General features: G+C 44.5%; 1 protein-coding gene and 1 long non-coding RNA gene across 2 annotated transcripts in view; both read right to left on the reverse strand.

Annotated features, from left to right (window-relative positions):
- The window catches only part of LOC306996046, a 404126-nt gene that overhangs the window by 47167 nt on the left and 329465 nt on the right, over window positions 1-27494 (reverse strand). The gene's annotated exons all lie outside the window — the stretch shown is intronic.
- Window positions 1294-17323, reverse strand: LOC306995997 (Fc receptor-like protein 5). Its single transcript, XM_079608079.1, has 14 exons — window positions 17282-17323; window positions 13485-13520; window positions 12402-12647; window positions 11679-11945; window positions 11478-11606; window positions 11204-11383; window positions 10840-11124; window positions 10405-10653; window positions 10214-10327; window positions 9524-9622; window positions 9073-9129; window positions 8841-8927; window positions 2164-2220; window positions 1294-2040 (listed from the first exon to the last, which is right to left on the reverse strand). Exons 1-13 carry the CDS (start codon window positions 17310-17312, stop codon window positions 2174-2176), a joined length of 1827 nt encoding a protein of 608 aa, XP_079464205.1. The 5' UTR covers window positions 17313-17323; the 3' UTR covers window positions 1294-2040; window positions 2164-2173.

Raw genomic sequence — 27494 nt, forward strand, 5'->3', positions numbered from 1 at the left:
ACATAAATTAAAAAAGTAATAAATCATGTATAATTTTGAAATCACAAAACCAAAAACTCCTGATCAACTTCCCGTTGACTTTTTCTTGCTGTAACAAATGTGCTTTATAAACTCAATGTTACAACAGCCAGAGAGAGAAGAATGAAAGAAGTTTTGAAGTCAAGGTACAAGAGACCAACTAAAGCAAATACGGATCTCCATCATGGTGACAACAAACTTTATTATTAACTAAATCCCTGTTCATTCTCAACAAGAACTTGAAATAAATAATGTTAAACTGGTTTCACACTCAGTGTGGCTGGAAGTCAGTTGTAGTTCTTGTGTTTCTCTTTTTTCTGTTCTTGTTTCTCTGTTCTTCAGTGATTCTGCTTATCAGGTGTTCATCAGTGTCTCAATTCACTCACTTCTTTTCATTCACTCAGTCAAGTGGACTATATTAGTGAACTAGTGTAGGGAATAGTGAATGAGTGTATATGGTGTGATTGGGAAAACAGCCTCTGAGTGTCGACTTTGAGCGCTGTTAATTCACAGTATATTCCTGTAGGTATATTCCTGTATATTACTGTTTTAATGGAAAATGGTATGATATTGTAAGAATGTGGGCTTTTTCTACAGTAAGGGCTAACAGTGTACTATGTGCAGAGAGCATTCACTCAATATATGATCTCATTTTGTATTATAAAAACTACCTTATATTACAATAATTGTAGCCTATACACATCCGCTGTTAATTCAACCTTTAAAGTAACAGCTGACAGGATTCCCTGTAGTTTACAGGGATGGGTAACGTCGGTCCTGCAGAGTTTATCTCAGACCCTGATCAAACTCTCACCTGTAGCCTTAGTGACCCTGAAGACATTGATAAGCTTGTTTTGATCAGGGTTGGAGCTGAATTCTGCGGGACACTGACACTCCAATCCAGATGAACCGATATTGAGTCGAAATTGAATCAAGATCAGAATCGAATTGCAAGCTTATGAATCGAATCGTGAAATGCGTGTGTCAATATCCAGCCTTAATAAACACATCAGTCATTGTGTAAACATTGTAACATGTTCTTACCATTCTGTTCAGTTACCAAATGTTTTTTGACAATCTCATAGGCTATCATGTGACACTGAAGACTCCTTTTATATGTTTTATTGAAAGCATCATCAAGTATCTTGGTACTTTCAGTGTCACATGATCCTCCAGAAATTATTCTGATATGCGGATTTGAGAAACATTTTGAAAACTGTTGGTGCTTAATATTCTTGAGGACATCAGGATGTTTTTGAGAAACAGAAAGTACACTTTATTTGAAATAGAAATCTTTTTTAACACAAATGTCCCTTTTGATTATTGTGTCCTTGCTGAATACAAGTATTAAATTCTCACTGGCCCAAAACCTTTGAACATAAACATGAAACTGAGAGAAAATGTCTAATACACTCCAAACAACTTCTTTTTTTCTTTTTCTTTTTTTAAACATAAATAGCCTAAGTCAAACAAGCAAGCTATAACCTTTTGACCATTGTATTTCTATGGCTTTACAATGTTTTTTTTTTTCTTTTCTTCTTCCATTCATTTGTTTGTGATTGCTGGATAAGGATTTAGTTAAGAAGTTATTTCTAGCCAATCGAATATTTTAAGCATACTGTAGCTAGAAAAGAAAAGTAGTTTCACTATACACATACATATATATATATATAGGCTATTTTTTATTTTATTTTTTGACAACTTTTCCAGACCTGGAAATCACAATAACATTCGGTGATATTTCCATGACCACAGGAACCTGTACAGATACATTTTAAATCAAGAAGACAGGAAAAAAAAGCAGAAGAAGTAAACTTGGTCACTTACTCAACAATAAAACTGCCTTAAACTAATATTCTGCTCCCTCAGTTCTCAAATGCTAAACTAATATACACAAATGTAAAATGTTCTGTTAAATCTATTGTCCTGATGATCCATTCACTTCTCACCCTACAGTAAACTCATCCGCATCCTGGGATTGAAAGTTTCTCCTCCGGCATTTATCATCACGAGATCCAGCACCTGAAAATAAGTATCAATGAATTCAAAATCTTTTATACAGTATATCATTTCATTCTTAGATTCTCAATAATGCATATATTATGAAGTTTTCAGTAGCTAGTTGTGATGCTTTTTGACACTCACCTTGATCTGTTTACAGCTTCAGTTTAGAGTAAATGTCGCAACTCTCACTGTTATTGCCTAGAAGATGCCAACAGTTAATATGTGCTTACTGTACATCCAACAGTGATGTGAAATATGGCATAAATACATACATATACAATATATACATATATATTATTCAGGCGTTCTCAATATTTTTACAGAGAGGATATTTTTATTTCAAAATGAGTAGAAGACCAAATTACCTCAAAATAACTAATTTGCATACAATGAGCTTTTTGGATCAGATCAGTTTCACAGTGCACAGCCGAAACACTGTCATGATCATAAAATCATAAGAGCGGAAACTTTTGTTCTCTTACGAGAGATACTCTCGTACTGCGTTGTCGTAGCAACGCATTGGGGAAAATCCTTTTCCACGAGAATACTGAAGCAAAAAATTATCCTTAATTTTGTATCTATGTAAAACGCTTTGCCACAGCATACAGACCTAGGCGAGACAGCTCGCGCGCCTATTGGCTGCTGTGCGGCAAAAGCTTAAGCCAATCGAGCGAGCCCTTGAGTGACGTCACACCCAATGAGGGCACTTCTCGCCCTCCCGCGTCACGTCCCGCCGAAACGGGCGTGGCTTAGGGCTATATATTTCGCTCATAGGCTTATGAACTCTGATTTTTTATCCTTCAGCGAGGACAACTCATCGCTGATCCGAGTGAAGAAGCTGCGCCGTCGAGAGAGCACCTCAGCGGGAGAAGTCACGACAAGCTGCTGGCACCGCCGCCTTCGTCGCCTTCCAGCTGCGCGTTCCGGCGCCTATATATCCTTTCACTTATTGAGTGTGTGTGAGGTCGCCGGCGCGACTCACACTTGTTTAATACTCTGTTTGTATCTCAAAGCGGCGTCTTCTCAAGATGCCTCTTTGCGGTTCGTGCAAACGGACCACGCTCAGCGACGGGGACCGCCACGTGATTTGCGCTTCCTGCCTGTGCGAGGAACACGCGGCTATCGCTCTTGCGGATGGCGGCTGCCATCACTGTGAACTTCTGCCTTTGGCGACTCTGCGGACTCGCCTGGCGTCGTTCCAGGAGCCCGTGTTCTCCGCTGTTGTGCCGCGCCGTAAAAAGCGCCGTGCACAGCGGAACCCAGAACCTCCGGCAAGCCACCCAAGTTCGCCGGCGCGCCCGCGAACTGTGTCTCCGGCTTCCTCAGCGTCGATACCCGACGGACAGCGACCGCAGATTGCCGCCGCTTCCGTCGACGACATCGATGACATCGACATCGACGTCATGCTGAGGGACGAGGACTCGTGCTCGGTTTTGGCTTCCGGCAGTTAGGATTGGGCGAGCTCTGCGGATCTCGCGCCCCCTGCCCCCACGCCAAAAGGAAAGAGAGCGAGCATCGAGGCGGAGCTCATGCGCGTTCTCACTCAAGCCACGGCGAGCCTTGGCCTTGAGTGGGTTTCGCCCGAGCAGCCCGCTAAAAACCGGCTGGATGGCTATTTTCTGCCCGGGGAGAAGTCGACGCCTGTCTCAAAGCCCGCCCCCTTCCTTCCTGAGCTTCACGAGGAGGTCGCGAGAGCTTGGACTTCCCCGTATTCTACGAGGACGAGGTCATCTGTTTCTCTAGCGTTCTCCGAGGTCGACGACGCTAAGAACAGAGGTTACCTTTCCCTCCCGCCGGTCGAAGAGCCTATCGCGGCCCACTTATGCCCACCCTCCGCTGGACGGCGGGCTAAGATGGCGCTGCCTTCAAAGGCTTGCCGCACGACGTCATCCCTGCTCCGTCGCGCTTATGCCGCCAACGGACAGGCCGCGTCAGCGCTGCACTCCATGGCGACGCTGCAGATCTTCCAGGCCGATCTCCTCCGCAAGCTGGACGAGAACGGACCCGATGCGATCTGCGTGGCGGACCTGAGAAGCGCTACAGACCTGGCTCTTCGTGCTTCGAAGTCTGCAGCCCAAGCCATCGGACGCAGTATGGCGGTGATCACCGTGTCTGAGAGGCACCTCTGGTTAACGCTCTCAGACATGCCAGAAGCAGAACGGACCACGTTCCTCGACGCCCCGCTCTCCCCTGCTGGCCTCTTCGGGACTTCGGTGAAGGACTTCACCGACAGGTATGCGGAGGTGCAGAAGGCGACCCAGGCTATGAAGCACTTCCTGCCGAAGCGCTCCAGCTCTGCAGCAGGCCGTGCGAAACCGCCCGCTCAGAGCTCACAGCCGAGACCGCCGCCCAGCTCCTCATCTCAACGCCGCCAGACCCAGAGCTCGAGACCGCGCTCTCGCTCTGCCGGTCGCCGCCCCGCGCCGCGTGGCCCGCGACAGAAGGTAGCGTTGAAGCCAGAGCCCCCGAAGACATCCTAGCACTGCTAGGGAAGCGTCGGTGTTCAAGTCCCGCTGCGGCCGGACCCTCACCGAAGCTCACCGCTCGTGCAGTCCCAAGCGAAGCGACTGTACCTGCGATCATTGCAGCCAACAGGCGTGTCTCACTGGCCGCTTGCCTGCACACAACAGCCGTTTTCACGGCTACCCAGATAAATCCATTAAAAAGTGCATTTTCTGGTGTCCCGGCCACGGCCGATGGTGTTTCTTGTGTAGTAAATCTGCCCGCTGTAATGTGCACATCCCTACACACAAACACGGCCCCACACACAGGGCCCGCGCACATAAAATCGACTCAGTTCGATTGCGCGTTAAAAGTAGCACACGTGCCCACTACCCAGTGCCCACTAATGCTACCTCCTGCTCATCGCACGGTTTCTGTAAAAACGAAACCTGCGTGCAGGCGCTCTGCTCCGGCGAGCGATGCTATAAAGGTGGTAAACGTGCCCGGTCCCCCGTGCCCGCGTTCCCACACAAGCATCAGGGTTCCTACGGAACCCGTCCAGCCCTCCCTCTCCCGCCTGAAGGCTGTCGAGGGGTCGAGCGCGGACATTCTGCCCGCTTTCATAAGCGCGGCCCCGGCCTCAGATGTTGCGAGCGAGACATTGCAAATGTCGCAGCTCACGAAAGCCGCTGTATCGCGAGTCGATCAGAGCGCGCTTTTCACTCAGCCCCTAGCTACACGTGCAGATGCATGGGAAAAGCTTCCCGGGGTTTCAAAATGGGTGATAAACATCATAAAAGAAGGCTATTCGCTACAGTTTCGCAGACGCCCTCGCCGCCACGCGGCGCGCGTCGAGACTTCGGTAGATTCGAATGTAGCACATCTACTTCGAGCCGAAATTCAGAAACTTCTGAGGAAAAGGGCTATCGAACCTTTATCTCAGGCTCAGAGCGAAGGGGGGCTTTACAGCAGATACTTCCTGGTACCCAAGAAAGACGGGGGTCTCAGACCCATACTAGATCTGAGGCAACTGAACAGAGCGCTTGTGAAACGCCAGTTCAGAATGCTAACGACCAGAAAAATCCTCGCACACGTTCGCCAAGGAGACTGGTTCGTGTCAGTAGATCTAAAGGACGCGTATTTTCAAATACAGATTGCGTCACGTCACAGGCGATTTTTGAGATTCGCCTTCGAGGGCCAGGCATACCAGTACAAAGTCCTGCCGTTCGGCTTGTCTCTAGCACCCCGTACATTTACGAAGTGCATGGACGCAGCACTCGCTCCCCTCAAACTGCAGGGTGTTCGAGTGCTGAACTATTTGGACGATTGGCTCATTCTAGCCCAATCTCGTTCAGAGATAGTGGCGCACAGGGCCCTGCTGCTGAGTCATCTCGAGAGTCTCGGTCTCACAGTAAACTGGGAAAAGAGTTCGCTGTCCCCCAGTCAGAATGTTTCTTTTCTGGGACTGGAACTGAACTCGCTGTCGATGACAGCGCAGCTGTCACAACAGCGCGCGCTGCGCATCCAGCGCACAGTCAGCTCATTTCGCTGCGGCGCTGTTCTCCCTCTAAAGAGCTTTCAGAAAATGCTAGGTCTGATGGCCTCAGCATCTGCAGTACTGCAGCTGGGTCTGCTGCGCATGCGCCCGCTGCAGATATGGCTCAAAGGGAGGGTGCCATGCAAAGCATGGGCCACCGGTCGGCTTCGCCTCAAGGTCAATCAAGCGTGCGTTGCAGCTTTGAAACCATGGAGGTCAAAAGACTGGTACCTGTCAGGTGTAAGCCTAGGGACTTCCTCGAGTCTGAGGGTGGTGTCTACGGACGCATCCAACGCAGGATGGGGAGCGCTGCTCGAGGGCAGACCGCTGTTTGGCCTTTGGTCAGAGCGAGAGAAGCTCTTCCACATAAACTGCCTCGAGATGTTAGCGGTGTGCAAAGCGCTCACTCGCTTTCGTCCCCTGATTATGGGCTGCCATGTACTGATACGTTCAGACAACATGTCAGTGGTGTCATACATAAATCGCCAGGGCGGCCTCAGGTCCCTGTCGTTATACAGGCTGACCAAACGCCTTCTGATATGGGCGCGCTGCAACCTCCTTTCACTAAGGGCGGCGCACGTGCCAGGGCACCTGAATGTTGGACCAGACGTACTGTCCAGGAACCGCGTTCCGGCAGGAGAATGGTCATTACACCCACACACAGTACAACTGTTGTGGAAGAAATTCGGCAGAGCGGAAGTGGACCTCTTTGCGTCCCCAGAGAACGCTCACTGTCTAGAATTTTTCTCGAAAAGCAAGGACGCGCTGGCTCATCAGTGGCCACGCCGCCCCCTATATGCTTTTCCCCCTGTCTCCCTCCTGACCCAGGTGGTGGAGAGGATCAGGGAGGAAGGATGCTCAGTGCTGCTAGTAGCGCCGCTCTGGTCGAATCAACCCTGGTTCCCAGCTGTGATGCAGTTAGCCAGCACCGCCCCGTGGCCAGTGCCTCTGAGGAGAGATCTCCTCTCTCAAGCGAGTGGCTCGATTTGGCATCCTCACCCGGAGCTATGGTCCCTTCATGTGTGGGCCATCAACGGGTATCCGCTGACCTCCCTCAGGGAGTGTTAAACACGATCACACAAGCTAGAGCTCCGTCTACAAGACGGCTCTATGCGTCTAAATGGTCTGTTTTTTCTGGCTGGTGCACGTCTCGCGGCGTGTCACCCCCAGACTGCGGAGTGACAGAGGTTTTGTCCTTCTTACAAGAGATGTTGGATAGCGGTAGATCCCCTTCCACACTCAAGGTATATGTGGCGGCTATAGCGGCTTTCTCTGAAACCGCACACGGCCAGTCCATAGGAAGGAACGATTTAGTCATTCGGTTCCTTAAAGGAGCTAGGAGACTTAATCCACCCAGACCTCCCACAGTTCCCATTTGGGACCTTTCCACGGTGCTGGACGCCATGAAGGGTCCTCCTTTCGAGCCTCTTCAGGAGATTGATATGAAACACTTGTCGCTCAAGACAGTGTTTCTCCTGGCTCTCGCTTCAGTGAAGCGCGTTGGGGACTTACACGCGCTCTCAGTGAGCGCGTCGTGCATGGAATTTGGGCTTAATGACTCCAGAGTCGTGCTCAAACCTAAGCATGGTTACGTTCCAAAATCCCTAAACACACCGTTTAGGGCGCAGGTTATTTCCCTGTCTGCCCTTCCGGTCATCGGGGATAATATGGACGAAAACTTAATCTGCCCAGTGAGGGCATTGAGAGCTTACGTGTCGCGCTCGTCTGCTTTCAGGCAGACAGAGCAGCTTTTCGTTTCGTTTAGTGGGCGTCTCAAGGGACTGGCCACTTCGAAACAGAGCCTATCCAGATGGATAGTGGACGCTATAGCTCTAGCGTACGCATCCAAAGGCATTCAGTGCCCTTTGGGTGTTAGGGCGCACTCCACGAGAAGTATGGCTTCTTCGTGGGCTTGGTCGAGTGGGATTGCCTTACAGGATATTTGTATGGCGGCAGACTGGGCCTCACCGTCTACATTTATCAGGTTTTATAACCTCGAGGTACCCGCCTTACAGGCCAAGATATTATCGGTTTAAATAACCGTATTTGTTAGACTGACTTTTCAGTCGTCTATTATGGCATTATTATGCTGAAACTGCTAAGCGCAGTTAATTCTGTACTGATCTGCTATGCGCAGTATATTCTGTACTGATCTGCTAAGCGCAGTCAATTCTATGCTGATCTGCTAAGGCAGTCATTTTTGTGAGAGATGGTGGTTAGAGCCCACCTCTTTCAGGATTCTCTGTGAGTCCTACAGGTGATTATGTACTATATGAACCCCAGCTCAGTGCTCTGGGTCTATGGTGTCGGATCACTGCACACACGGCGTCTTACAGGGTGTTCCCCAATGCGTTGCTACGACAACGCAGTACGAGAGTATCTCTCGTAAGAGAACGTACTCGGTTACTAACGTAACCTCGGTTCTCTCTAGAGAGAGGAACGAGTACTGCGTTTCCTGCCGTGTATGCGCTCTGGTTGTTTCGCTGTTAAAAATCAGAGTTCATAAGCCTATGAGCGAAATATATAGCCCTAAGCCACGCCCGTTTCGGCGGGACGTGACGCGGGAGGGCGCGAAGTGCCCTCATTGGGTGTGACGTCACTCAAGGGCTCGCTCGATTGGCTTAAGCTTTTGCCGCACAGCAGCCAATAGGCGCGCGAGCTGTCTCGCCTAGGTCTGTATGCTGTGGCAAAGCGTTTTACATAGATACAAAATTAAGGATAATTTTTTGCTTCAGTATTCTCGTGGAAAAGGATTTTCCCCAATGCGTTGCTACGACAACGCAGTACTCGTTCCTCTCTCTAGAGAGAACCGAGGTTAACCGAGTACGTTTCAGTTTACCTTTGTTCTCTTTCTTTTTCTTCTGTGTCTTTGTAGATTTGAGTTCAATCTCAGCATATGTGATCTCAGTCGGCCCAATTACACCATCTATAGAGAGTGAAATAAGACATGGTTTAACATAATTTGCAAATATAACAGTAATAAAAATGGATTTGATTTTTAATTTATTTAGAAAAGAACTACTGAACTCATAATAATGACATGCAATAACTTAAGTAACATCCTCAGTTACCTGTGCTTATTTCTTCATTATTCGTTGTATCAATGGAGTCATAAACATTTGCAGTTCCTGTAATAAATGAATACACAAATTTTAATGAATTAATTGTGTTTTACATACATTTTTAAAATATTTTTGTCATGCATCTTATGAATTTAATTCCACAGAAAAATATTGATGTCATATTGACATAAATTAAAAATAAATAAAGCACTAGGCATAATATTTCATGTGCTATTAACATTATAATGACAGAAAATAGATATATTTTGCTATGCAGTTTTTGATAAAATAAAACCAAATTACATCAAATTGAAATATATGAAAACATAATGTAAAAATTTAGAAGAGTGAAATATGATCTAGTTTTGAAATACGTCCTCTTAGTTAAAAGTTATTCCTAAGTGTCTTTCATCTCAGCTTGTGAATATTTATGGATATATATTAATGGATAAAGACTGACCAGACAGTGTCTTGTGCCTGGCTTCACTCTGGTTCTGCTCTGACTGCTGACTGATGTTCTGCGGTTGACTGACAGTAGAGCGAGACTCAGATCTTACACCTGGTCAAACATAAAATATTTGTGTAAAAACTGACTTTCTCAGACAGCAACATGTCGGCCCAGATCCGGCCCACATCTGGTACATCTGGATTCCACACGTGCCAGATGTGGGCCGGTTGGGCCTACACTATTTTTAATCTCTTTTTTTAATTTAAGGTTTTAATCTCTTTCATGTATAGGCATGTTTGAGAAAGACAAGATGTTTAGTGACATGCTTATATTTATTTATCACATTATGGTTGTGTTGCAAGACATTAAAGCAGCTTTAAATATGTAGTAACTCTGTATCAAACAACTAGATGGACAAGATGGAGGACTCACTGTTTCAATGAGTTTCAATGATTTCTATATAGATTACCAAATTGTTTTTTTATCAACACTTTTCAGTATTGAAGTAACACACTTAATTTAAGCTGAAAACTGCCTAAAAACCAAGCATGCTTTACCGGGTTGGGAGACCAGCTAAGACCAGAAAACCAGCTTAGACTGATGAAAGATTTCACAAGATGAGCGAGTCTAACATACAGTAGTTAGAAACAGAGCGAGTGTCTACAAGTCTGTCACTGAATCTTAATATGTCAGATGATGAACCTTTGTTGTTTCTGCAGCGCCAAAGCAGGACCAAGACGACAATGATCAAAAATGCAACAGTCAGTCCTGCAGTCACTCCAATTATCACAGAATTGAGACCAACAGATCTTGTGGCTGGAGAAACAGAGATGCATATGTTTTTATATCTATGTAAATTGTACGGGTATATTTCAACAGTGTTTAGTTCTTACTCTCAACTCTGACTGAGATCCAGCTCTTGGGCGACTCTCCTCTCTCTGTGTGTTTGCAGTTGTAGAAACCCTCATGTGACTTTGAGACAGTCGGGATGATCATCTCTGTAGTTTGATTCTGGACGAGTGATCCATCTTTATAGAAATCAGCTTTGAGGATTGATGGGGATTCATGTTTATATAAACAGCGTAGAGTCAGAGTCTCTCCTTCAGTCACAGGATGTACAGGACTCTCCAGAATCACACCATCTACAGAAATAGAGGAAACATGCAATACATGAACAACATGGAAACATAATAGAAACCAGACAAAATAAAAAACAGACCTTTTTTATTTTCCACTGCACACCTTTTTCTGAGTGTTTTAGTGTATTGCTATGATGTTCTGGCCGGTTGCTTACTGTAAACTCAATAAATACAGAAATACAGACTCACAGTGTACAGTGATATTAACAGGATGATATTCCTCTCCAGATTCAGACTGACACCAGTAAACTCCAGTGGCTGATGTGATGGTGGAGTTGATTGTACATGTAGATCCTGTTTGTGATCCCCCGTAAAATGATGAACAATCTTCCGGCCCCCTCCATCTCTCTGTGTATCTTCTCACTGTCCATCCATCAGAGTTACTCTGGTCTTCACAGCTCAGAGAGAGAGAGACAGATGTGAAGTGTTGAGTTCTGTTGGGACGGATGATCAGAGACACTGGAGGAGAAACACCTGACAAGACCAGTACAGATATCGTTTTAAAATAGTCTTCATTAAAGATGAAGCAATAATTTAAACTAAGTGAACTCACCAGTGACCCACAGTGGTTGTGTGTTGCTGTACCATGTTTTATAGGCTGGGTTTCCTCTCTCTGCTCTGCACACATAAACTCCAGTGTGTTTTAGATCAGCAGAACTGACAGTGTGTTTTCCTCCAGCTCCTCTTCTGCTGTCTGAGACCGGCTCATAGCGAACACTGTAGTCTGTGTTAACTGAGAATATGCAGATGATCACTAAAGGTATTTATCTCTAATAATGTTTTTGATAAAACCAGTAAATGTTATCACATGGAGGACATTATAATACTTGAGAAGACGGTGAACCAGCTGAACATCCAGCCTGTAGAAGAGCCGTTCACCGCACAGTTCAGAGTCACTGGATCTCCTTCAGTCAACCACGTCTGAGGAGAAACACTTAACACTGTCTGGGCTTCCCCTGAAATAGAGACATCACTCATTAATAACATGTTAAACTTGTGTGTGTTTATGAAGAGATGATCCAACTCACCCGATACTGTCAGTGTAACTTCATCACTGTGTTGTGAAACGCCTGATCCTTCAGTCTCTGTTACATGACAGGAGTATTTCCCTGTGTAAGACTCAGTCACATAAACTGTGTGTTCCTGTTTACTGGAAACCATGAATGTACGTCCTTTATACCAGTTGTACTTCCAGCTTGAGACTCCGTCAGCATCAATGTCACATCTGAGAGTGACTCTCTCTCCACTGAATACATGTTGATCAGGTTTAATGGTCACTCTGGGTTTTGGTCTTTCTGCACAACGACAACAATAAACAATGAAAATAATGTGATGATTAATTTAATTAATTAAAATAATATAATGTGCTATTTTTTTCCTCTAGGAACAGTTACTTGATTGACCAACAGTGATTTCATCAAGTACAACATTCATGGATAAACATCTTTATTGATCCTGGAACAACATCCTGATCAACCAATCAGATTTGAGGGACAAGTTTAGAGTGTATGTCAAGTTTAAGAGTTCAGTGCTTCTACATCAGTGTTATTCACCTTTCATTTCCCTCTGATTTTAGAGATAATTTATGGTTAGGTCTTAATTGGCAAAATTACAATGACCATAAAACATGTTAAATCAGGTTATACTGAAGTGTTGTTCTCTATATCTGTCATAGTCACATATTAAGTGTCTTATGAAATTATTGTGAGTACTTTCTCAGAGCAGGTCATAAAGTGAGAGAAAATACTTGCCATGTATTGTCACTGTTACTGGTTCACTGTAATCTGTGTAACGTTGTCCTCTTCGTGCTCTGCATCTGTACTCTCCTCCATCAGAGACACGATCGAATGCTTTAGTTGCAGCGTCAGTATGTTCAGTGTTTGAGTCTTTACTCCAGAGAAACTCCCATCCACCCAGTGTCTGATCCAGCGAACATCTCAGATAAACTGTGAACACTGAACTCTGTGGCTCAACAGTCAGAGTTGGTCTGGGAAGATCTGTCAATATAATGTCAGTGGGAACAGGAGATGTGATGTTTTCTCTCATTGGTAAATCATTAGCATGCATTTTGATTTCACAGACGATGTAATAAAGCTGCTGGCAACAATTATAGGAACAAACAAGGTGAACATTCACTCAAAGATCACCCTATGTTCAAACCCACATCATTTAGTCAGAGCTCAAAGCAGGGTCACACCACCGACATCTACACAAGTGTTGAGAATTGTTATTGTAGTTTAAAAGACTTTTATTAATTTTTTTATTAAATCTGTTCAGTTTTTATGGTGCCTGTAGTAAATTTCAAAAGATACTCTGTTGCTATATTCTTTAACAAATTTAATCCATGTTATATTAATAGTAATATTACAGAAATTGTCATTTTTGTGAGTAAATGTTTTGGTGTTTTTTGTTTGTTTGTTGTTGTCACACCAGAACTGTCTGTGCACTGGAGTTTTTGCTGTGTGTGGTGTTACTAGAAGTCACAACATCATTTAACTTGTTTAAAAAGCTGTGTTTATAATCATGACACTCTTTTCACTGGGGCTGGATTCATGAAAATCTTCTTTAGAAAGAAGTTAAGAAAGATCTTAGATAAGTTCGTTAGAATGTTCTTTCGGGGATTTAAGACAGGTTGGAAGTTATCAATTAGTTATTTAGGATGATTTTTAAGAACATTCTCAAGGAAGAAAACTATAAAAACATCTTAAGTTAGAAAATAATAAGATAATAGCATTTAGGAAGAATTTTATTCTTAAGAATGATAATGAATCCAGCCCCTGGTTTGTAACAAAATTACACATTTGTGATGAAATGTATTAATCAAATTCACTCACCTTCAGTGTGTCCAGAGTGGATGATTGAAATCAGCACTAAAATACAAAGTACAAAAAAAAGTTAAAAAAAACTCATGAAAGATTGTCATCCAAGTGATGCTGCACATTGGTGGTGGTTGAGGAGATTCCCCCCTTGTATGTAAAGTGCTTTGAGGTCTCAGAAAAAGCACTATATAAATGTAATGAATAATAATAATTATTATTATTGTGCATTTTTCAATGTTTCTAGTAAAGATCATCAAACTCATCCGTTGGTTATCCTGAGAGAGTTTCTGTGGGAACTTATTTGCAGAGTTCTTCCCATGAGGCGGCCGACTGTGTTTCTCTTAGTCTTCCCTGTGATGTCTTTTGTTTGTAAATTAGCTTTCACGAGTTCACACATACATGAAATTTAATATTATGCGTATTTGGCTTGCTGTCCAGTGGAGGGCTCCAAGCTCTGAATTTTGCCCGAACCCAGAGTACTCCCCCTATACAGGGGTAGACCCAGCCGAGTGTGAGGTGATGGGGTGGTGGAGGGATGCTGAGAAACTTGCCGTGAGACAGAAGGTGAGGAAAAGATTTATTTATACCAGCTTCCTCTTGAGTTGATTGGTTGATTACCTGAACATGCTCCTCCTGAACTTTGTTACATAAAACTTCATTTAGGTATAAAGGTCTGTCCCACAGACAGAAATTTGGGTTCAGACTCTCTGAAGACAGGCTAACATCATCGCTGAAGAATGTGCTTCTGTACCTTCAGCAAATTATTCTCCACACTGTAAATTCCCCGATGTTTAATTTAACACCGCTCTGTGTTTACATGGGAACCACCAGCAGGGTGTTAAAAGTAACACTGAAGCAGTGTTAGAGTTAATGAGATAATTAAGTGATTCATTGAGTGATGATTGATCATTGAAGACACATTATGATAACAAGCAGAATCACGGAAGAAAAGAGAAACACAAGAACTACAACTGATGAAATTAATGAATATAAAAGACGACATTACAAGACGACTCTCAAGATCTCAGCAGAGGAGGATTATTTAAACAATTCCAGCATTACCCGCTTCACTTATTACAAAATAGTTATTGAGAATTAATAGAGGTGTAGATGTTGATGTTTTATTGGAAATAAAGTTTGTGGTCTTTGTAACAGTGTTTGCTAAAACACATAATTTGTTACAAAGGAAGCCAGAAACAAAGATGATCATGTAATTATTTTACCACCAAGAAGGCAAACAATTCACTAATCTCATAACAGAGCAAAAATTGTTATTTGTTATTAATAGTATTTTCCACCAACAACAATTTCTTGACCTAGATCAGACATTCTGAATTATGATTTTCAAAATACACTGTAGAGCAAATTATTTTTAGACACACAAAGACATCAAGAATCAGCTTATGAGTCTCAACAACGGTGACATGCTTCATTCAGCAATGCATGCTGGGAACCACCATATTATAAAACTAATGGGTCCCAGCATGCATTGCAGCATGAAGCATGTCACCATTGTTGAGACTCATAAGCTGATTCATGATGTTACTGTGTGTTGATTTCTTTTCTCGCAATGTATTTAAAAAGTAAAATTATGCATTTTTGATCTTTGGCAAAAAAAAACGTATTGATGGTAAAAATCTGTTAATAAGCAATGTTGTTATTTATGATGATGAAATATGCATATTATCACCTGATCATCTGTGTTTATTGATTGCTTTGCAACAAATTATGTATTTTTGGAAACACTGTTACAAAACCAACATTTAACATCATAAATAAAAAGAGTCAAACTGCCCAACTAAACAAAATAAACCCCATAATGGTGACCAAATATTTTCAATAAAAGATCAACATCTAAAAGTCTGTTTATTCTCAAAAATAACTTCTGATGACAGAAATAATGTCAAACTGGGTTGTAATAGAGATTTCATGTCTCTTCAGTTGATTTCATCTGAGGCTGTGTCTGGAAGTCAGTTGCAGTTCTTGTGTTTCTCTTTTCTTCAGCGCTTGTTATCATCAGGATCATCACTCAATTAAACACTTAATTGTCTAATTAACTCTAACACTGCTTCAGTGTTACTTTTAACACCCTGCAGGTGGTTCCCATATAAACACAGAGCGGTGTTAATTTAACACCGGGGAATTTACTGCAAGAACTCTCGTCAAGCTTACTTATTTTATGCATTATTTGAGAAATTGGATACATTGGCAACCCACCAAAGTGAAGCTCAGCCAAAAACGGGAAAACCTAACAGTTATTACAGTGTGATGGAGCTGGTCAACTTTGTATTATAATATAACTCTTTAAACGCACGCCTCAGGTGTTTAGTGACACAGGACTTCACTCACTACTTTCCTACTTGTTCATTTTTTTAAGTTAATACCTACTAGACATCAACTACTGACACTCAGAACTTCTGTTCAGACAGCCCTGCAGAACCTCAATAAAAGTCCCAGTAACGCTCTAACTAAAGCGCAGTAGCCAAAGAAAGCTCAGGAAGAGCTAGCAACTTATTCCAACTGGCCCGCGAAGCTCTGCAGATAGTAGAGACCTCAGTACAATGACTCTCATAATGAGAGAATGAGCCAAGGAGCTTCACAGAGAGCCTTACAACCTGACATACTCTCACCTAGACCTCGGCATGACGACTCTCTACATCGAGTGAAGACCTAACTATGATCCAAGCTCAGTGACAGCTTCTTAAGGAGGCTCACAGAGAGTCTACAACTTAAAGTTGCTATTCAGGTTAAGCTCTGAGGAGCGGAGGCCTGGAAGGATGACTTTTGTGTCATAAAGTGCCATTTTTAAATTTCCGAGTTATATACCTTATAACAACCCATATATCTTAAGTTAAGTTAACATATGTTTCCTTGTTGGGCAGTCATCTTATCTTGTTTTTATGAGTTTGTGGTTTTTGTAACAGGTTTCACCAAAACACATATTTTGTTGCAAAGGAAGCCAGAAACAAAGATGATCAGGTGATAACGTTTTCAACAACAAAGATTAGAATAATTTATATATGTATTTTTTTTATCATGTTGGTTACTTTCTGTATTTTTCTGTAGTTTGTTTTTCAGTTTTTTTATGCTTTAGTGATTACATTTGTGTTTGATTAGGTCGTTATTGCATTGGATGATTGGGTCATTAGTTCACTAATGAGGTCAGGTGTGATGGTTCACACTGATATAAATTGTACCTTTCTATGATTGTTGCTTGCTTGCACGAAGACCCTTTGGGTCGAAACATTGTTTATTTTAATAAATTACTGGGAGCAGAAGTGGCAGTGTGCCGATTCTTGTTTACTTTGAAAGTGAATATAATATATTAACATCAAATAATCACCTTTGGTCAGTGATGAGGTTATGAATTATTCTACTTTATGTTGTTGAAAACTATGATCACACGGACATATCGTGTGTGTCATTGGGTGTCAGGAAATGCTGACGCGAATGGACACACTTAAGTTCTGTAAAAACCTTTTTGAAAACAGTGACAATAATAACTCATAAATTCTTACTAACTGCATACTAATGAACATCTACTGAATACTAACTAGTGTATATCTAATACATAATGAACAGCAAACAAACACAACACAGTGCATTTCTCTTTCACAAACACTATCTGCTCACTTCCTCTCTCAAGCTCGTCTTTCACTCATAGATCATGGACTAGAGCTGGATTTGAAACTGAGAGCAGCATAAAAAGAAAAAATGTCCAAGAACACTAAATCACTTGAAACTGTTCAAATATTCATAATATAACAGCAATGAACATCTTCTGAAACATATACAGAGGAAATAATACTCACAGAGCACAAGAGGAAGTTGACTGAGCTTCATACTGACCCAATAATGACAGACGGTTAAAGACACAGACTGAGTTAAAGCCTCGAGACTTCCTGATAAAGTCAGATCTCTAGGAACATAATGACAGATTAAACTTGTATATGTACCTCATGTGTTACAGAAAACCTTTTGATAAAGTTAATAATCTTGTAACACGTTTTCAAAAAATATCAGAAGAGCATTAGTTCTCTTACGAGAGATACTCTCGTACTGCGTTGTCGTAGCAACGCATTAGGGAAAATCCTTTTCCACGAGAATACTGAAGCAAAAAATTATCCTTAATTTTGTATCTATGTAAAACGCTTTGCCACAGCATACAGACCTAGGCGAGACAGCTCGCGCGCCTATTGGCTGCTGTGCGGCAAAAGCTTAAGCCAATCGAGCGAGCCCTTGAGTGACGTCACACCCAATGAGGGCACTTCGCGCCCTCCCGCGTCACGTCCCGCCGAAACGGGCGTGGCTTAGGGCTATATATTTTGCTCATGTACTCTGATTTTTTATCCTTCAGCGAGGACAACTCATCGCTGATCCGAGTGAAGAAGCTGCGCCGTCGAGAGAGCACCTCAGCGGGAGAAGTCACGACAAGCTGCTGGCACCGCCGCCTTCGTCGCCTTCCAGCTGCGCGTTCCGGCGCCTATATATCCTTTCACTTATTGAGTGTGTGTGAGGTCGCCGGCGCGACTCACACTTGTTTAATACTCTGTTTGTATCTCAAAGCGGCGTCTTCTCAAGATGCCTCTTTGCGGTTCGTGCAAACGGACCACGCTCAGCGACGGGGACCGCCACGTGATTTGCGCTTCCTGCCTGGGCGAGGAACACGCGGCTATCGCTCTTGCGGATGGCGGCTGCCATCACTGTGAACTTCTGCCTTTGGCGACTCTGCGGACTCGCCTGGCGTCGTTCCAGGAGCCCGTGTTCTCCGCTGTTGTGCCGCGCCGTAAAAAGCGCCGTGCACAGCGGAACCCAGAACCTCCGGCAAGCCACCCAAGTTCGCCGGCGCGCCCGCGAACTGTGTCTCCGGCTTCCTCAGCGTCGATACCCGACGGACAGCGACCGCAGATTGCCGCCGCTTCCGTCGACGACATCGATGACATCGACATCGACGCCATGCTGAGGGACGAGGACTCGTGCTCGGTTTTGGCTTCCGGCAGTGAGGATTGGGCGAGCTCTGCGGATCTCGCGCCCCCTGGCCCCACGCCAAAAGGAAAGAGAGCGAGCATCGAGGCGGAGCTCATGCGCGTTCTCACTCAAGCCACGGCGAGCCTTGGCCTTGAGTGGGTTTCGCCCGAGCAGCCCGCTAAAAACCGGCTGGATGGCTATTTTCTGCCCGGGGAGAAGTCGACGCCTGTCTCAAAGCCCGCCCCCTTCCTTCCTGAGCTTCACGAGGAGGTCGCGAGAGCTTGGACTTCCCCGTATTCTACGAGGACGAGGTCATCTGTTTCTCTAGCGTTCTCCGAGGTCGACGACGCTAAGAACAGAGGTTACCTTTCCCTCCCGCCGGTCGAAGAGCCTATCGCGGCCCACTTATGCCCACCCTCCGCTGGACGGTGGGCTAAGATGGCGCTGCCTTCAAAGGCTTGCCGCACGACGTCATCCCTGCTCCGTCGCGCTTATGCCGCCAACGGACAGGCCGCGTCAGCGCTGCACTCCATGGCGACGCTGCAGATCTTCCAGGCCGATCTCCTTCCGCAAGCTGGACGAGAACGGACCCGATGCGATCTGCGTGGCGGACCTGAGAAGCGCTACAGACCTGGCTCTTCGCGCTTCGAAGTCTGCAGCCCAAGCCATCGAACGCAGTATGGCGGCGATCACCGTGTCTGAGAGGCACCTCTTGTTAACGCTCTCAGACATGCCAGAAGCAGAACGGACCGCGTTCCTCGACGCCCCGCTCTCCCCTGCTGGCCTCTTCGGGACTTCGGTGAAGGACTTCACCGACAGGTATGCGGAGGTGCAGAAGGCGACCCAGGCTATGAAGCACTTCCTGCCGAAGCGCTCCAGCTCTGCAGCATGCCGTGCGAAACCGCCCGCTCAGAGCTCACAGCCGAGACCGCCGCCCAGCTCCTCATCTCAACGCCGCCAGACCCAGAGCTCGAGACCGCGCTCTCGCTCTGCCGGTCGCCGCCCCGCGCCGCGTGGCCCGCGACAGAAGGTAGCGTTGAAGCCAGAGCCCCCGAAGACATCCTAGCACTGCTAGGGAAGCGTCGGTGTTCAAGTCCCGCTGCGGCCGGACCCTCACAGAAGCTCACCGCTCGTGCAGTCCCAAGCGAAGCGACTGTACCTGCGATCATTGCAGCCAACAGGCGTGTCTCACTGGCCGCTTGCCTGCACACAACAGCCGTTTTCACGGCTACCCAGATAAATCCATTAAAGAGTGCATTTTCTGGTGTCCCGGCCACGGCCGATGGTGTTTCTTGTGTAGTAAATCTGCCCGCTGTAATGTGCACATCCCTACACACAAACACGGCCCCACACACAGGGCCCGCGCACATAAAATCGACTCAGTTCGATTGCGCGTTAAAAGTAGCACACGTGCCCACTACCCAGTGCCCACTAATGCTACCTCCTGCTCATCGCACGGTTTCTGTAAAAACGAAACCTGCGTGCAGGCGCTCCGCTCCGGCGAGCGATGCTATAAAGGTGGTAAACGTGCCCGGTCCCCAGTGCCCGCGTTCCCACACAAGCATCAGGGTTCCTACGGAACCCGTCCAGCCCTCCCTCTCCCGCCTGAAGGCTGTCGAGGGGTCGAGCGCGGACATTCTGCCCGCTTTCATAAGCGCGGCCCCGGCCTCAGATGTTGCGAGCGAGACATTGCAAATGTCGCAGCTCACGAAAGCCGCTGTATCGCGAGTCGATCAGAGCGCGCTTTTCACTCAGCCCCTAGCTACACGTGCAGATGCATGGGAGAAGCTTCCCGGGGTTTCAAAATGGGTGATAAACATCATAAAAGAAGGCTATTCGCTACAGTTTCGCAGACGCCCTCGCCGCCACGCGGCGCGCGTCGAGACTTCGGTAGATTCGAATGTAGCACATCTACTTCGAGCCGAAATTCAGAAACTTCTGAGGAAAAGGGCTATCGAACCTTTATCTCAGGCTCAGAGCGAAGGGGGGCTTTACAGCAGATACTTCCTGGTACCCAAGAAAGACGGGGGTCTCAGACCCATACTAGATCTGAGGCAACTGAACAGAGCGCTTGTGAAACGCCAGTTCAGAATGCTAACGACCAGAAAAATCCTCGCGCACGTTCGCCAAGGAGACTGGTTCGTGTCAGTAGATCTAAAGGACGCGTATTTTCAAATACAGATTGCGTCACGTCACAGGCGATTTTTGAGATTCGCCTTCGAGGGCCAGGCATACCAGTACAAAGTCCTGCCGTTCGGCTTGTCTCTAGCACCCCGTACATTTACGAAGTGCATGGACGCAGCACTCGCTCCCCTCAAACTGCAGGGTGTTCGAGTGCTGAACTATTTGGACGATTGGCTCATTCTAGCCCAATCTCGTTCAGAGATAGTGGCGCACAGGGCCCTGCTGCTGAGTCACCTCGAGAGTCTCGGTCTCACAGTAAACTGGGAAAAGAGTTCGCTGTCCCCCAGTCAGAATGTTTCTTTTCTGGGACTGGAACTGAACTCGCTGTCGATGACAGCGCAGCTGTCACAACAGCGCGCGCTGCGCATCCAGCGCACAGTCAGCTCATTTCGCTGCGGCGCTGTTCTCCCTCTAAAGAGCTTTCAGAAAATGCTAGGTCTGATGGCCTCAGCATCTGCAGTACTGCAGCTGGGTCTGCTGCGCATGCGCCCGCTGCAGATATGGCTCAAAGGGAGGGTGCCATGCAAAGCATGGGCCACCGGTCGGCTTCGCCTCAAGGTCAATCAAGCGTGCGTTGCAGCTTTGAAACCATGGAGGTCAAAAGACTGGTACCTGTCAGGTGTAAGCCTAGGGACTTCCTCGAGTCTGAGGGTGGTGTCTACGGACGCATCCAACGCAGGATGGGGAGCGCTGCTCGAGGGCAGACCGCTGTTTGGCCTTTGGTCAGAGCGAGAGAAGCTCTTCCACATAAACTGCCTCGAGATGTTAGCGGTGTGCAAAGCGCTCACTCGCTTTCGTCCCCTGATTATGGGCTGCCATGTACTGATACGTTCAGACAACATGTCAGTGGTGTCATACATAAATCGCCAGGGCGGCCTCAGGTCCCTGTCGTTATACAGGCTGACCAAACGCCTTCTGATATGGGCGCGCTGCAACCTCCTTTCACTAAGGGCGGCGCACGTGCCGGGGCACCTGAATGTTGGACCAGACGTACTGTCCAGGAACCGCGTTCCGGCAGGAGAATGGTCATTACACCCACACACAGTACAACTGTTGTGGAAGAAATTCGGCAGAGCGGAAGTGGACCTCTTTGCGTCCCCAGAGAACGCTCACTGTCTAGAATTTTTCTCGAAAAGCAAGGACGCGCTGGCTCATCAGTGGCCACGCCGCCCCCTATATGCTTTTCCCCCTGTCTCCCTCCTGACCCAGGTGGTGGAGAGGATCAGGGAGGAAGGATGCTCAGTGCTGCTAGTAGCGCCGCTCTGGTCGAATCAACCCTGGTTCCCAGCTGTGATGCAGTTAGCCAGCACCGCCCCGTGGCCAGTGCCTCTGAGGAGAGATCTCCTCTCTCAAGCGAGTGGCTCGATTTGGCATCCTCACCCGGAGCTATGGTCCCTTCATGTGTGGGCCATCAACGGGTATCCGCTGACCTCCCTCAGGGAGTGTTAAACACGATCACACAAGCTAGAGCTCCGTCTACAAGACGGCTCTATGCGTCTAAATGGTCTGTTTTTTCTGGCTGGTGCACGTCTCGCGGCGTGTCACCCCCAGACTGCGGAGTGACAGAGGTTTTGTCCTTCTTACAAGAGATGTTGGATAGCGGTAGATCCCCTTCCACACTCAAGGTATATGTGGCGGCTATAGCGGCTTTCTCTGAAACCGCACACGGCCAGTCCATAGGAAGGAACGATTTAGTCATTCGGTTCCTTAAAGGAGCTAGGAGACTTAATCCACCCAGACCTCCCACAGTTCCCATTTGGGACCTTTCCACGGTGCTGGACGCCATGAAGGGTCCTCCTTTCGAGCCTCTTCAGGAGATTGATATGAAACACTTGTCGCTCAAGACAGTGTTTCTCCTGGCTCTCGCTTCAGTGAAGCGCGTTGGGGACTTACACGCGCTCTCAGTGAGCGCGTCGTGCATGGAATTTGGGCTTAATGACTCCAGAGTCGTGCTCAAACCTAAGCATGGTTACGTTCCAAAATCCCTAAACACACCGTTTAGGGCGCAGGTTATTTCCCTGTCTGCCCTTCCGGTCATCGGGGATAATATGGACGAAAACTTAATCTGCCCAGTGAGGGCATTGAGAGCTTACGTGTCGCGCTCGTCTGCTTTCAGGCAGACAGAGCAGCTTTTCGTTTCGTTTAGTGGGCGTCTCAAGGGACTGGCCACTTCGAAACAGAGCCTATCCAGATGGATAGTGGACGCTATAGCTCTAGCGTACGCATCCAAAGGCATTCAGTGCCCTTTGGGTGTTAGGGCGCACTCCACGAGAAGTATGGCTTCTTCGTGGGCTTGGTCGAGTGGGATTGCCTTACAGGATATTTGTATGGCGGCAGGCTGGGCCTCACCGTCTACATTTATCAGGTTTTATAACCTCGAGGTACCCGCCTTACAGGCCAAGATATTATCGGTTTAAATAACCGTATTTGTTAGACTGACTTTTCAGTCGTCTATTATGGCATTATTATGCTGAAACTGCTAAGCGCAGTTAATTCTGTACTGATCTGCTATGCGCAGTATATTCTGTACTGATCTGCTAAGCGAAGTCAATTCTATGCTGATCTGCTAAGGCAGTCATTTTTGTGAGAGATGGTGGTTAGAGCCCACCTCTTTCAGGATTCTCTGTGAGTCCTACAGGTGATTATGTACTATATGAACCCCAGCTCAGTGCTCTGGGTCTATGGTGTCGGATCACTGCACACACGGCGTCTTACAGGGTGTTCCCCAATGCGCTGCTACGACAACGCAGTACGAGAGTATCTCTCGTAAGAGAACGTACTCGGTTACTAACGTAACCTCGGTTCTCTCTAGAGAGAGGAACGAGTACTGCGTTTCCTGCCGTGTATGCGCTCTGGTTGTTTCGCTGTTAAAAATCAGAGTTCATAAGCCTATGAGCGAAATATATAGCCCTAAGCCACGCCCGTTTCGGCGGGACGTGACGCGGGAGGGCGCGAAGTGCCCTCATTGGGTGTGACGTCACTCAAGGGCTCGCTCGATTGGCTTAAGCTTTTGCCGCACAGCAGCCAATAGGCGCGCGAGCTGTCTCGCCTAGGTCTGTATGCTGTGGCAAAGCGTTTTACATAGATACAAAATTAAGGATAATTTTTTGCTTCAGTATTCTCGTGGAAAAGGATTTTCCCCAATGCGTTGCTACGACAACGCAGTACTCGTTCCTCTCTCTAGAGAGAACCGAGGTTACGATAGTAACCGAGTACGTTTTCCATTATGATAATTCATATTTTTGTGTTTTTGATGGACAATGAAAAGGAAACAATACTTTGATCTTTATCATAATAAATAACTTTGATTATAATAATAGTAGTTGTATAACTTTATAAGTTAAGAAGCAGAAGTCACATAATTCCACTGAGCTGAAAAAGACCAAACCAAACCACAACTATGAGCTCATCTCTATTTCTGTTCTATCAGGACTCTGCATCAATCTGCACTATATCACATGATTTACTTAAAAGAACAGGATCATAAGAGTCAATCGTTTAGAAAGGTGAATAAATAGTATACTGTATGCACTGCAAGTATTGTATTTTACTGAATATTGTATAGTAGGCCTATTGAATGTCACATCACAGGCAAAGTCGTCTCTTAAAGGGGAAAACCCTCTAGTGTGCCGATCAGCACATCCTCTGACACACACTCTTCCTCTTCTTTTCAGATTGTTTCCATCCGTTGTTGGTATCAACATTCAGTGCAACATTTTGTGTCAATTTTGAACTGACTTTTATTTTGTACAGGTTTGATCACATCACTGTGAAGGTCCTCAATTACACAACGTGTTACACAAAAATGAAGATCTTTTTGATGAAATCTGAGAGCTTTCTGTCCCTCCACTGACAGCTACGCAACTACCACTTTGACGCTTCAAAAAGTTCATAAAGAGATTGTAAAACTAATCCATATGATCTGAGTGATTTAGTCCAAAATAAATTTCATTTCTCGAGCACGTTTGATCTTCCATATAGAGATTTGTTCTCACTCATCAAGCAGGTTTGGTTGAACTTTGATCAATGTTTATATGTGAATAAAAGTCTAAATTAAATCTGTTCATCTTATAAAGCGATCCATTCTCTCCAGAAAATTAGGACTAAACCACTCAATTCATATGGATTAGTTTCTCTCTTTATGAACTTTTTGATGTGTTAAGTTGCATAGCTGTCAATGGAGGGACATAAGGCTCTCAGATTTAAGTGTCACCGGCCCGGTGGGCCCAAAGTCATTACATATTTAAAATAGTAATATCCTATACTAAACCTAAACAGAGGAGCTGTAATTTATCAATTTTCAACAATAATATTTTCATACTCCTACACAGCAAAATCCCCAGTGTTAAATTAACACTCCTCAGTGTTTATATGAGTCCACACTCAGAGAGTGTTAAATGAACACTGAATCAGTGTTAACGTTAATGAGATAATTAAAGTGATTAATTGAGTTATGATTGAGCATTATTGAAGACACCTGATGATAACAAGCAGAATAACTGAAGGAGAAAATTAATGTTAAATTGTCACCATTATGGAGATCAGTGTTTAGTTTAGTTGGGCTCTTGACCCTTACTGTTTTTACTTTAGAATTTATTTGGCTGCTGTAATTCAGTTATAACAGCCAGATGAACAAAGAGAAAAGTTTATCTGATGGTGTTGGTTGTGTTTTAACATAATCAATAGTTGACCTGATGCACTTATGCAACTCATTGAGAGCATAATTACTTAGTTAAATTTATTGGTAACACTTTATTTTACGGTGCCCGTGATACAGAGTAATTACATAATTAAGTACTTAGTAGTAGATGTTGTAATAACATGTAACTACATGTACTTAACATGTAATTAAGTTATGGAACAGCCTGTACTTACACATTGTAATTACACACATGTAATAGGCAGCTACTGTTACACATATGTAACAAGTCGGGTCAGTTACATATGTGTTACCAACTTGGTACAATGTAATTATATAAGAAAGTACTTAGTACTACACAATGTAACCAAACGTGTATCAAGACTGTACTTAAGTGTACTTCATGTGTATCTACATACCTTATCTGTACTGTAGTTTGGATGAACTCACTAGTTCACAGCATAAATACATGTAGTAGCTTCCAAATTACATTGCAATTACACAATATTACACAGGGATAAGCTACGTAAAATAAAGTGTATCAAGACTGTACTTAAGTGTACTTCATGTGTACAGATGGATAAGGTATGTAGATACACATGAAGTACACTTAAGTATATTCTTGATACACTTTATTTTACGTAGCTTATCCCTGTGTAATATTGTGTAATTGCAATGTAATTAGGAAGCTACTAAATGTAGCCTATTTATGCTGTGAACTGAGTTAATCCAAACTACAGTACAGATAAGGTATGTAGATACACATGAAGTACACTTAAGTACAGTCTTGATACACTTTATTTTACGTAGCTTATCCCTGTGTAATATTGTGTAATTGCAATGTAATTAGGAAGCTACTACATGTAGCCTATTTATGCTGTGAACTGAGTTAATCCAAACTACAGTACAGATAAGGTATGTAGATACACATGAAGTACACTTAAGTACATTCTTGATACACTTTATTTTACGTAGCTTATCCCTGTGTAATATTATGTAATTGCAATGTAATTAGGAAGCTACTACATGTATTTATGCTGTGAACTAGTGAGTTAATCCAAACTACAGTACAGATGGATAAGGTATGTAGATACACATGAAGTACACTTAAGTACAGTCTTGATACACTTTTTGTTACATTGTGTAGTACTAAGTACTTTCTTATATAATTACATTGTACCAAGTTGGTAACACATATGTAACTGACCCGGCTTGTTACATATGTGTAACAGTAGCTGCCTATTACATGTGTGTAATTACAATGTGTAAGTACAGGCTGTTCCATAACTTAATTACATGTTAAGTACATGTAGTTACATGTTATTACAACATCTACTACGAAGTACTTAATTATGTAATTACTCTGTATCACGGGCACCGTAAAATAAAGTGTTACCAATTTATTTTATGGATTATAGCAGCACTGTCCTTGTAGAGTATGCCTTTTCAGTTAAATCCAAATGATCAAAACAATTACAAAGAAAACCTATTTTTTTTTAATTAAGGGTATAATGAAAAATATTTCAGGTAGGCACACACAGACATCAATAATTAGCGTATGACTCTCAACAATGGTGACAAACAGATCACCTCTGAACATAAGCTCATTATTTATTCATGCAGCAATGCTTGATGGGAGCCATGCATGACATTTGATTGGTGGCACCCAGAATGCACTGCAAAATACTTTATAATGTCACCATTGTTGAGATTCACAGGCTGATTCTTGATGTCTGTGTTTAAAAAAAAATAAAAGAGTTTTGCATGTGATTAAGTTTTAAGAAATTATATGGATTACATTGTAAAAGTAAAAAATATTTCAAGGACAGTGCTTCTATAATCAATAACGTAACTCAGTAATTGGGATCTATATGAGTTCAGTGATTCAGGTTAAATGATTGTGAAATAATGATAATGTTAAAACACAAACATATCACCTTTTCTCTTTGTTCATCTGGCTGTTGTAACTCACGTACAACAACCACACAAAAATCTAAATTAAGTGCTTGAAGGGTCAAGAGCACAACTAAAGCAAACACTGATCTCCATAATGGTAACATACCAATTACGATTTTCTCCTTCAGTGATTCTGCTTGTTATTATCAAGTGTCTTCAATAATGCTCAATCATAACTCAATTAATCACTTAATTATTTCATTAACTTTAACACTGCTTCAGTGTTCATTTAACACTCTCTGGGTGTGGACTCATATAAACACTGAGCAGTGTTAATT

Source organism: Phoxinus phoxinus (genome assembly GCF_949152265.1).
Source record: "Phoxinus phoxinus genome assembly, chromosome: 1".
NCBI classification, from domain to species: Eukaryota; Metazoa; Chordata; class Actinopteri; order Cypriniformes; family Leuciscidae; genus Phoxinus; species Phoxinus phoxinus.

Excerpts from the sequence above, each read along its gene's own strand:
- LOC306995997 (XM_079608079.1), bottom strand. The coding sequence starts at position 17,312 with ATGAAGCTCAGTCAACTTCCTCTTGTGCTCT. Across the intron at positions 11,607-11,678 it reads AGTTACACTGACAGTATCGG|GGGAAGCCCAGACAGTGTTA; the intron begins GTGAGTTGGATC and ends TCTCTATTTCAG. Across the intron at positions 10,328-10,404 it reads GATCTCAGTCAGAGTTGAGA|CCACAAGATCTGTTGGTCTC; the intron begins GTAAGAACTAAA and ends CTGTTTCTCCAG.